The sequence below is a fragment of the Neofelis nebulosa genome, chromosome 8 (assembly GCF_028018385.1).
Source record: "Neofelis nebulosa isolate mNeoNeb1 chromosome 8, mNeoNeb1.pri, whole genome shotgun sequence".
Taxonomy (NCBI): domain Eukaryota; kingdom Metazoa; phylum Chordata; class Mammalia; order Carnivora; family Felidae; genus Neofelis; species Neofelis nebulosa.
Genome location: NC_080789.1, coordinates 130,575,083 through 130,586,793, shown reverse-complemented (window position 1 = coordinate 130,586,793; position 11,711 = coordinate 130,575,083). Strand labels below are relative to the sequence as shown.

Genomic DNA, 11,711 nt, shown 5'->3' with positions numbered 1-11,711 from the left:
GTGACGGTCCTGGCGAGCCCCATGCCCCAGGGCCCGTGGCTCACTGCTCTACCGGCCCCTAGAACAGCACCAGGCACACCCTCAGTGTCCAAGAGACACGTGAATGAACGGAGTAACATCTGTACCTGAACGCGACTGCCATTCTTTGAGCGGCCCCTCCCCGTGCTCCCTCCCTGGGCGCACACAACACCCTGGGGCTCCCCAGCCCGAGCCCCCTCCCCTTCTTACAGCTGCACTCTCCTCTGCAGCCCAAGCCAGAGAGTCACCAAGTCCCCTTGGTTCCCCTTCTCATGCTTGGGCATCTGGGGTTCCGTCCTCTAAAGAAGTAAGTAGCCTTGGCTATTCCAGCAGCTTCTTGAGGGGACGCCTTGCTTCAGGCTCGCCCCTGTCCAGTAATGCCCCTGCTTCTGCCAGACAGGTCAGTACATTCACATGATGAATCATCATACGATGATGATCATATGATGAATCATTCACATGATGACCATTCAGAGATCAAGACTTCTGAGGGTGCCTCAGTGGTCCCCCAACCCCCGGTCCTCCCAGTTTCTTGGGATGGTCTACACAACCTCTTCACTCTTTTCCTCTCTTTCCTGCCAGACTGACCCGACATGGCACCTGCCGCAGTGGGTGTTCAAGAAACGGCTGAGGCTGGGCCTGCGGGAGGGGACACGGCTCTGGTCTCCGGGGACAGGACAGCCCCCTTCCGGTGCAGCCTCCTGTGGTACCCCGGGCCCCCCCACGCTGCACTGGAGGGAGCCCTTTAGGGCCGTCAGTTGGATGACGCCCGAACGTGGGATCGAGGGCGTCCTGGCCTTTTGGGAGCACCTCACCGCGCGGCCTCCTCCCCAGCCGTCCGGCGGCTTTCTCCTGAAGCGGGAACAGCTCAGGCCTTCCCAAGCGAGGCCCCCAGAGAACCGGCAGACCAGCCGAAGGTGTTCCAGGCCAGGGGGGCTCCAGGCAGGGGGGGGCGGGGGGGGGGGGGGGAAGGGTCAGTGCTGGGAATGCCTGCGGGGTGGGGGTGGGGCGGGCGCCCAGTGAGGAGCAGCGCCCTCCCGTGTTCAGAGAGGGGACTAAGGCAATTAGGTTTTACCAGCCACTTTGCATTGAAGAAGATTGATTTGTCCTTCTGATGTGTTGTTTCCATAGAAGCGGGGCTTAACCTTTTAAGTGAAGATTATAAAGCTACCTAATTCATTTAAAATTAGGCTTCAATTCTATCAGCGCTTAATGCTCAAGTGTTACTGTGGGACTTGAGGCAGACAGTGATCTGACTCCCAGGGGGTGCCTGCGACTTTCTCGATTTGAAGCCGCTCTTCCTGATGGCTATCTAGTTTGTTTCTTTATTTTTAAAAAATTAACTTCCTAAGGAGATACAACTTTCTGTGTAAGACCACCAGAGTATTAATAAATACCTTTTAATTAGTGGTTAGCACTGACTCCATAAACACAGGACTGGCACACAGGCACGGAACACAGGCATGTTCGATTAAAGTAATTTATTGTATTCTTCTGGAACGGACATAAAGAGCATCTTGGGAATTGATATCACAACACAACATTATACACCATTTTCACAACTAGCCTTGTGTTGAATTTTTTTTAAAGAACATAGTAATTTTAAAAAAATCTAAATATTTACATATTAATAAAACATATATACAGAAGATTGAGACATTATCCGTAGATATGGAATTTTTCTTTTTACTAAGAAAGCCTATAAAAAGGATTTCTGAATAAAGTCTGAACAGTAGTCACAGTAAGTAAACACAAACACAATTCGAGTGCACAAAATGGGATTTCACTGGTGCGGTTTTGTGAGTACGTGGCTCCAATCTGTGGACGCACTGCACGTATTTGTGAGCTGAACAATCCCTACTCCTCCTCAAGTATCGAAAACTCCAAGCTGTCGCCCCGTCTTGGAAGGAAGGGCTTTGGAAGGTTCACGGTGTATAATTAACAGATCCCACAGTTGTAAGGTAAATGTTTCTACCTGCATTAGCAACGCACTCATCTAACTGTAATAGAGTGGAAAGGTCACTAATTAATCTTTCCAGTTCCCTTGAGCAGTATTTCCTTCCGAGGGGCAGAGGACAAATTCCCAAACCTAAGCTGCAGGAAAACAAGAGCCCTGGTGTGCCGTGTTCCATTAGGACTGGTCTCAGGGAAGGGGCTGCTCACCGGCCTAAAACGTAAAAGGCTAATAACCCTAGGATGTGGTGGCAACGGTTTCTCGGGACCTTCCTCCCCGCCTCAGGAATAAGACAGGAGACGCACAGACGGGAGAGGGAGCTGTCTAGCGGTTGGGCTGAGTCCACAAGCCGCAGCACCGAGAAGCAGTGTCATCACATTTCAGGGACGCCTCCAACCATCTCCCTCCGGTTGATGAGCTGGTCGTCAGTGGACCACCGACTCGGCCCGGGGCCCCCTCCTGGCTCAGGTTCAGTGCGATGGGGCGCAAGTGCCTCGGACAGGGCGCCTCTACAGTAACTCTGAGCTCTCCCCCTCTGACTTGGTTCCAGTGCTAGGCAAAGGTGGGTAACGGTCAGCACAACGATTTCTCCCCCTCTGCTTTGGCATTTCTACCGTCCAAGTTTCTTTCCAGCCAACTATTTGGCCTCCGGGTCAGGTGCTAAAGATTTCACGGGAGTTGGCTTTATACAGTGAATGAGGTCTACACGCAGTGTTTGTGAGGAAAACGGCTTAGAGTCACCATCTTTTTGGAGAAGGGAACCTGGAGGTAAATATTTCTGTACCACAGATACCCACATGGCAAGATAGCGCTTTAGTATAAACCCATATTTTCGTATGTCGGTTTCGTATGAAGCGGAAGGCAAGTGTACCGGGAAAATGAAGTATGTAATTTTAAGGACATTTGTGGCTGGCTGCCACGCCACGCCAAGACACCGACGGCTCAGTTTAGGCCATCCGTGAAAACAGTTGTTACGTAACATGTCAGTCACCGGTTACTTTGAGTTTCTTGCCTTTTCATTTTTTTTTTTTTAATGTTTATTTTTGAGAGACAGAGCACGAGCGGGGGAGGGGCAGAGAGAGAGAGAGAGAGGGAGACCCAGAATCCAAAGCAGGCTCCAGGCTCCGAGCTGTCAGCCCAGAGCCCGACGCGGGGCTCGAACCCATGAACCGTGAGATCGTGACCTGAGCCCAAGTCGGACACTTAACTGACTGGGCCACTCAGATGCCCCGAGCGTCTCGCCTTTTAACTAGTCATTTTGTCACTGTGTTGATACGACCCATGTGAAAGGTTTTTCTTCCCTAGGAATTCATAGCTCATTTGCACTTATTCAGTTACAAGTGGCTATTTTTGGAGGAACTGATGTCACAGATGATTTTGTCTAATAGGGCAGAGCTAGCTTATCTCCCCAATCAACGGTTTCATCTTCCGGGCCGCTGAAGGCCTAATTGACGTTGGCCTTCCCAACTGCTCCCTCAGTGCCGAGAAGAGCTCTTCTCCTGTAGGCTGCATCTACGCAGTGCACATTAAAATAAATATGCGTCAGAACTCTATATATTCACCTTGAGCTTATGAGGAAAAGAACAGAGAAGAGAGGACTGCTTTTTAGTGAACAATGAACTGACTGGATCATACGCTGGACTTCTAAGAGGGAATGCGTGAGTCAACTCTTAAAAACGATTTCTAAAACTCTTAGGGCAAATTGGAGGCTTGATGATCACATACTACAAAGCAAGTAGGTGACAACTTTTCAGGTATGATGGGAAAGATTCACAGAACACCCACACCTGGCAGGAAGTAACCTGAAATGCTACGTGGATCTTTGAGGGGATTCAAACGGAAGAGTCATGTGTGCTCATGGACACTGTCACTAAAAGGGAAGTCTGGGCAGTGACATCTGGCTCTGTGTCTTCCGTGTTTTCTCTCCTGGTGTCAAATACACTACCTACGACACAGACAAGACAACGAGGGGGGGGGGGGCACTTCTCCAAAGAAGAGCTGCACAGTTTTCTGTGACAGGGCTAGAGGCGAGGGCGCCAGGTGGGGAGAGAACCTGGCCGAGGAAGCCTTGGTTTCTTTTTCTGTTTTTAATGTTTAGTCGCTTTTTGAGAGACAGAGACAGAGCGCGAGCAGGGGAGAGGCCCAGAGAGAGGGAGACACAGCATCCGAAGCAGGCTCCAGGCTCCAGGCTCGGAGCGGTCAGCACAGAGCCCGACGTGGGGCTGGAACTCGGGAACCGTGAGATCGTGACCTGAGCCGAAGCCGGAGGCTTAACTGACGGAGCCACCCAGGCGCCCGGAGGAAGCCTCTGTTTCATATTTAAATCCCTAAGTTCTCAGCCAAGGCTTTAGTTAGTTGTGCTACGCGAGCCGTTTTAGAAATTTGTAATGATAACTTTTACAGGGAAGTCCGTGAATGTGTGTTACTACTGGAGTATGTCCACATATTGTCCAGGAAGAGACAATGGCTACACAAAATACAGTTTACCTGTAACAGAGATCATGATGCAGCTATTTAAGGTACCGTGTATGAAGATTTGTGAAAAATGGAAAATGCTCGTTAGGTTAAAAAACAAAACAAAACAAAACAAAAAACACCCAGAAAACAAAATTTTATCTATTTGATCTCCAACTGTGTAAATAAATAAATTTAGAGAAAAGTCTGGGGGAAAACACCCAGTAATGGTCGTCTCTGAGTGGTAAAGTTAATTTCTGCTTTCTTCCTTGTACTTTTGTTACTTCTTTGAAAGTATGTAAAAGACTGCCAATTCGTGACAAACACCGCTGGGCTCCGGCTGGGGGGGTGGGGGGCTTGCTCTACCCTATTTCCAAATGAGAAGCCCCCTTTGTAAATTTTAGAAAGCACTGCTCGATTTCACTTGCTCTTTGCTGATTTTTTTTTTTTTCCCCCAACACAAAGTGTTCGCCCATCCCGGGCGCTTTCTCGCGGTTGCCAGAGTGCCCTCCAACACCCGGCCTGCCGCCCGGGACAGGGGGGCTCCCCGAGGGCGGGCGTTTGTGCCCAGGACCCAACAGCGTGGGTTCCTGCGAGCTGCTCACACGCACTTACCGGCAGGGGTGTGAGGGCAAAGAAACGAAGAAACTACGTTTTTCCGCTGCAAAAGCCGTAGGCGCTCTTGTGGAAGCTAGACAGACGGAAGGCTGCTTGCCTGTAATGGATGGATGCGAATGTCCCTGGACTGCCTGACTGTCCCCCTGACCTGCTCAATCCCGCTTCTTGCAAACGCTTAAGGATTTACGCCCCTCTCCCCGCCCCTCCCCAACACACGTGGGTTTGGGAAGAGGAAAAAGACCTTAAGAAGGTAATAAAGGCGTTGTTAGATCTTTAGAAACAGGACCGACCGCTGCCAGCTCAGATCGAGCAGATCAGGAAAGTCTGGCCGGGGAGTCTCACACGTGCAAGAAGGGTGGACTTCACCTCTGGGGCAGCCTCGTTAGGGCACACGCGAGGGAAGGGTCCGAAGTGGCGCTGTGTTCAAAGACGCTGCCCAGACCCGGGGTTTTACTTTAGGGCCCATCAAGACACGCTAGTCTCATCACTGACTCCAGTCATTCATTGAGTTTAAACTGCAGGAGGATTTCGGGCAGACTTAACGACGGACATTCTAACGGTGAAGACAGACACTGGAATGGAATCCTAAAGGGATTAGTACATCCATCAGCTCTTAGGGTCTTTAAGAAACATGCGGAGAAAAGCTGGCTTTGGCTTAGGTATGAGAAAGCTATGCGGTGTAATGGCTGGAAGTCGAGAGGCCTGGGCTCCGGCCCAGCCACCAACCAGCTGTGAGACCTTGAGAAAGTCATTTAGTGTTTCTGGGCCTCAGGCTTTTTTACCTGTAAAATAAAAGGACTGGATAAAAAGAAGGGATGGGACTAGATGATCTCTAACGTTCCTTCTTTCTCAGATTCCTTGACATTCTTTTCAGTTCCATGAGGTGGTTTTACCATCCCGTGTTCAATTTCCTCATCTGAAACATCTCTCTGCCTCCATCTTCGGACAGGAAAATGCAAAGGTATTATTTCAAGGGGAATGGTTTTCAAGTGGTTATAGTAGTACTTTCAATAACAGCAAAAGTCCAGGGTGTCAGAAGACAGTGAGGACGGGCAGCCCAAATGCCCCGGGGCCAGTGGGGCTGGGGCAGCCGGGGGAGGAAGTCTGCCTCCCGAAATGCACGATTTCGTTACTGGTAGTAGTATTTCCTGCATCTGCTGGGAGGGGGCCAGGTGTGATAAGAACAAGGCTAACCCGAGTTGTCCTGACAGACGAGGACACGATGGGAAGGAACAATAGAGATCATGCATTTCAATTATCTTAATTCATAAATGTGGAAACAGGGCCCAACAAGGAGATGGCCGTGTATGGGAAGAACTTGATATAAGCAGGTCCTTTTTGCACCAGGCGGCTCATTTCATTTGTTTGTCCATCGATCTGTTGCTTAGCTACGCGGTGACCGAGAAGGTTCTGCATCGTTTGCACGGTTGAGCTTTCTCATCGTTCTGAGGCTCGCTCACCCGTGTCTGTCCTACCTGCGAGCTCTGCTTTCCTTGCCATCCCGGGACAAGTGCCATCAAGGAACAGGTGACCTAGCCGAGTTCCTACACAGACTGGCTACTGTACTGAGATTTGCCGAATTTTATTTAAAACTTGCCACCCCACATCTGGAATTGAGCATTTTCACTTAGAGGGTTTTTTGGGGGTGTCTGGGTTTGGTGGGCAGAGAATCTCCAGGTAGTCTCGTGAGGGCAGTCAATAAAGAGCCCCCACAACTACTGAGGGAATAAATTATCATCTGGCAAACTGATCAGATCCCGTCTCTTGGGCTCTCGGGGAGGAACCAACGCAGAGGCAGGAGGCCAGCCAGGGTCACAAAGGATGGGAACCTGGAATTATGTCTATGGCTTACCGTGTTCTATGCGGCTGATCTGGTTCGGGTTCTAGGAATGTGCACCCGTGCTAGACGGACTGGCTTCTTCAGTCACTCTCTTAAAACACCCGTATTCGTCAGGTGCCCGTTATAAGAAGAGCAATGACTGACTGCCTCTCAAAACCCTTTTGGGGTGGGGGCAGTGGACGGGGACAGAACGGACATGAATTTCACCACAGAACTGGTGATCCTTGTTCTAAAAAGAAATATCATTTCCTGTTAAAGTACTTTCAACGGCGGCAGGTTTGGGGAGGCACGTGTTGTGACACCAAGGTCTTAGGGCTTGCTGTTCTCAGGTTTTTGAGACTAGGAGACAGGGCGTGAGGCAAAAGGAGCTTTTCATACTCAATGTAAAAATATCTCTGAGCACAAGGCACTGAGAAGCTCTGATTCCTAGGGCCGGGGCCAGGAGCAGTCTGCTCAAGCCTCTGCACCTCTGACGTTACGCACATTTTCAATGCTAGTGTTTTCAGGGGCTGTATTTTCCAGCGGGTGTTGGAAATGGAAATGTGTTTTACCTGTTGGCGGTAGAGAGATGCCGTCCAGTCTCTCATCACCGTCCGCTGCCTCTGCTGGTGGCAAACAGAAAACACAAATCTCGTCAGTTTCGGGGAGCGCGTTGATTTTACGGAATACAGTAATACAATTAAAAAATTCCAGTATGCATATGCTCAACTTTCTTTCCCCTTTTCGGCGTCTGTTGGTTCGCGTTACAGATTTTAATACCATTATTTAAATCAAACATTGTTTTAAGATAATGATAGGAGGTTTGCTCCTGCATTACTTTTTTTTTTTTTTTTTTGCTATCTTGTGACCTTATTCTATCAATCATTGACGATTTCAGTTCATTTTCACTTGTTTGCGTGGACTTAAAATCTTCGCCCAGAATCCGGGGTGAATTGTTCAAATATGATCATCAAAGGCACAGAGGTCAGTGAATCGCTGTGGCAGAATTTTCCCCGGTCATCCCCAGAACCACCCTAACCATCCCCACGAGCAAGGCTCAGGAAATCCTGAGAATCAGCCCTTCTTCGGAGATGACTGGAAATTGGCATCAATTTAGTCATAGAGAAAGTCAGAAGGAATAAGTGTATCTTCAAAAGCTTTGTCACGTCTCTGTTTCAAAATGCAAACCTTTGCTCACATCTGCTGTGTTTTAATCTCCTTAAGGGTTTTCCAAAGGCAGATCCTTAGAGAAAACCTTCTGCTACATGTAAAAAAGAAAGCGCTCGTTTGTCTCCTGATAACTGATGGGGCCCGTCAGTCTCTCTGGGCAGATGCTGTGGACAGGTCAGAACATTTCGTTACGACCAAGTAGAGAATTTCGGCGACTGCTCCCTCCATCCCGGGGCTGGCTTCCTCTCCCGGCCACCTTCCCGCCGCGGCACACGTGTGCGTGGGGCCAGCCACGTGGGGCTGCCCTGTGCCACCGGGCTGTAATGCTGAGTTGGTGGGAAGCGAATACCATGCCCCTGTTTTTATCGCTGTGGCTTTGAACACAATCAGGGGGTCAGAGACGTTCAAAGATTTCGACTCCAGTTCGTTCTCTAACACCTTGTCCTCAGATTGCTGCACACGATTGTCTGCTGACCTGCTACGTCCACCGCAAAGAAAATGCCCAGCGGAGACACCACAGTCGAGACCAGCTTGGGCTGGAGAAGCGTGTCTACTCTTCCCCTCTAAAATGATGTTGTAGGTGAATATTTAATAACGTAAGACATTTGACTCAAGCGCTAGGACAGATGGAAAAGATTAAACACTTTAAAATAGGCTTATCGATGAAGTACAGGACATGCTAAAATGTTAACAGCGTTCCTCTCCAGATGAGTTGTCTAGGATTTTAAAAAGTCTTCAGTAATAATAATAGCAACGACTGCCACCACCGTTTATTAGATGTTTACCGTTTACTGAGCAATTTACGTACATCGCGTCATTTAACTCTTAGAAAACCCTACAAAGGGGTGGGGGGGGGAGTTGTTTTTACGCCCATTTGAGCAAACGGAACTGGGACAGAGAGGCTAAGAGGCTGAGGTAATCTGGAGCGCCCAGCTGGCTTGGTGGGGCGTGCGACTCTGCTTCTCGGGGTTGTGGGTTCGAGCCCCACGCTGGGTATAGAGATTATGAAAAACAATAAATAAACTTAAAAAAAAAAGAGAGAGAGAGAGACTAAGGGAATACAGCGAGTGACACCGTCCCGGCTGTGAGTCAGGTCCACGCCTGGGCTCTTAATCTCCCTCTTTGCTGTTAATAATCCAAATGTACGTCCCTATGCATCCCTATGAGCTTTTTTTTTTTTTTTTTTTTTTTAAATCTTCAACTTCTAGTTCATTTTCTACTTCAGTAACTTTCTCTACTTTACACGAAAAATGACTTTCTATGTAGTTATAACAAAGCCCTTCCCTTTGTAACTCCGTTATCCCCACTTTCATAACCCAGGCCTATGCAATTCTGGGCTTTAGCAAAAACAGAACATATGCGTCCGAAAAACAGACAAATTATTATATGTAAATTAGTGTATGTTAGCTGCACGCACGGGGCCAAGTGTCACGGATGAAGAACGTGGCTGTGTTACTGAAATTTAATTATAACATCTGTCTGTAACCACAAGCTCACGGTCTTTCTTCCCCGGTGACAGTCAAGTTGTGAAATTTAGAAAAGATTGAGCAAGTCCAATAAAAATTTAATAGCAGTGACAGTTTTACTCTTAGATCTAACACAAATAAAAAATTGTGATTTCAGCTCTGAGGAAATAATGTAATGAAAATGATAAAAATCCACACCGGGAAAGGAATCATTCCAGTTACAGAAAAAAATTATTACATGTGATGGGAGCCCCAAATGAATGTCTCTTTGGGTTTGCACAACAACCTCTCAAATCTGTATGGAGCACTTCTTCCTAGAGGCAGTTTGGGCTTCCTCGAGCACTGAGTTGATTAGCTTGCCCAGTTAGCGTCTGTCCCTAATTCCAGGAATTGAGCCAAATATGATAAATGAGGTTGAAGCTGTGGGAACATCTATGAGACACTGTTTGTTGTTATCGTTTGGACTGAGTAATCAAGACAAAAAACACGAGAGGGAGCAACGTCATTGATGTCGGCCTCTCCGTTCCTATCAGCCTCAGGAAGGAAAGGCGAGTGGCTCTAGTCTCAATCTGCAAGGGTCCCACTTTGAAGCGGCTTGAGGAGACTTTAGTGTAATAGAATTTGACAAAATCAGGCGATAGAGCCTATGCGGCTGGTCACTGCTGATAGGCTGACATCTGGTCTAGCTGGGTCTGTACTTCAGGGCTACTTTTGTCCTCCAGCCACCTCCGCCTTCTCAGATGCACAAGGAACCTGCTGAAAAGGCAGAGGAGAAGTGCCAAGGCACCAATCACAAATATCTAGGCAGATCAGGGGTCAGACGTGAAAATGTCCCGAATCGAGTATGATGATGACCAAAGACCAGGGCGCTCCCGCAGGAAGGGAAGGGTCTATGGTTGGGATCCCGCTGGGCACAGACAGGCACGTGTGTGTGAGATGTGTGTGTCATGTGAATTACTAATACAAATGCTGGATGGTTAAGAAATGTGTTCAGTGGCCAGTCGGTGGGAAAGAGAACCAGGAATGTGGAGGGACGTCCCCACTGTGTGCACGTGGGGAGCATGGAAGGGAATGGATTCCAGAGCTCACAGTAATTGGTCTCTGCATCTAGCAGTAGGAAAAACAAAAAAAAGGTGTGGTTATGTATAAAAGATAAGAGTATGAGGAAACACAGTTGTTTTTAATTTATTAAACACAAATCTATATCAGGATTAACTTTTTTTCCAACCAGCTTTTATACATGGATCTTTCCCTCTCTTTGTTAAAAAATGAATGGTATAGGGGCACCTGGGTGGCTCAGTCCGTTAAGAATCCAACTCCTGACTTTGGCTCAGGTCACGACCTCACGGTTCATGAGTTCAAGCCTCGTATCGGGCTCTCTGCTGTCAGCACAGAGCCCGCTTCAGATCCTCTGTCCCCCTCTCTCTGCCCTCCCTTGCTTGTTCTCATTCTCTCTGTCTCAAAATAAATAAACTTCAAAAAAAAAAAAAGTATGGTATAGAAACTATATGTCAAAGAGGTTTCCAGAATACCTCACAAAGAGGAAACAAAATTTAAGCCAAACTTCCCATTTTAGTCATGTGGCCCATTTCCAGCGCTAAAAACAATTCAACTGGGTAAATGTGAAGATCGAGTTAGCTTTACCAAGTGATTCATGAATCAGGCAGTGTCCCCTCCGGCAAGCAGAAGGGAGCTCCAGCAGACTGAAAGGTTTTAGAAGATGGGACAAGGAAGTCATCAAGAGAAAAAACGATTATTTCGGCTAAGGCCACCTTCCTCTGGGACAAACAGAAGATTCCTCAATGACCAGTTCAAACTACATTTCGGGAGGAGGTTGAAAGTGCAGTCTGGTGATGTGACCTAGCACAAGAGTCTCCATTTTGGGCCTCTGGTTTTCCTTTTAACACCAGGAAGGCTGTTTCTGTGTGTCTGAGACCAGCCTACCGCGGTGCACTCCATATATACTCAGTATTCTCTCTACTTTTCATGTCTTCTCCCTTCAGAGGTTTCTCTTCAAACTTAGACTTTTCAGGTCCCCTAGGGACTTGTAATCATCTCCTCAGCGAGAGGCACGTGTTCTGGAGCCCAAAGCCCTCTTCCTTTCTCCGAGCTGACCCTGCGGTACCTGAACCAGTACACTCCGTACTCTGGATTTGTACACTTCTTTTCCCTCAAGCTCCCAAGTTGTTCCAGGCATGTTTCACATTCCACC

General features: G+C 48.2%; 1 protein-coding gene across 8 annotated transcripts in view; it reads right to left on the bottom strand.

The window, feature by feature from the left end:
* Positions 1 to 1,484: 1,484 nt before the first annotated feature.
* The window catches only part of BEND7 (BEN domain containing 7), an 82,779-nt gene continuing 72,552 nt past the window's right edge, over positions 1,485 to 11,711 (bottom strand). For 2 of the 8 annotated variants that reach the window (XM_058682185.1, XM_058682182.1), the window contains 2 exons: positions 7,436 to 7,489; positions 1,485 to 5,141 (listed from right to left, as the gene is read on the bottom strand). In XM_058682185.1, the coding sequence (XP_058538168.1) occupies positions 5,038 to 5,141; positions 7,436 to 7,489 (158 nt within the window). In that variant the 3' untranslated portion in view covers positions 1,485 to 5,037. Of the gene's footprint in view, positions 5,984 to 7,435; positions 7,490 to 11,711 lie in introns of all 8 variants that reach the window. The other 6 variants (XM_058682178.1, XM_058682180.1, XM_058682183.1 and 3 more) reach the window with 6 other exon arrangements.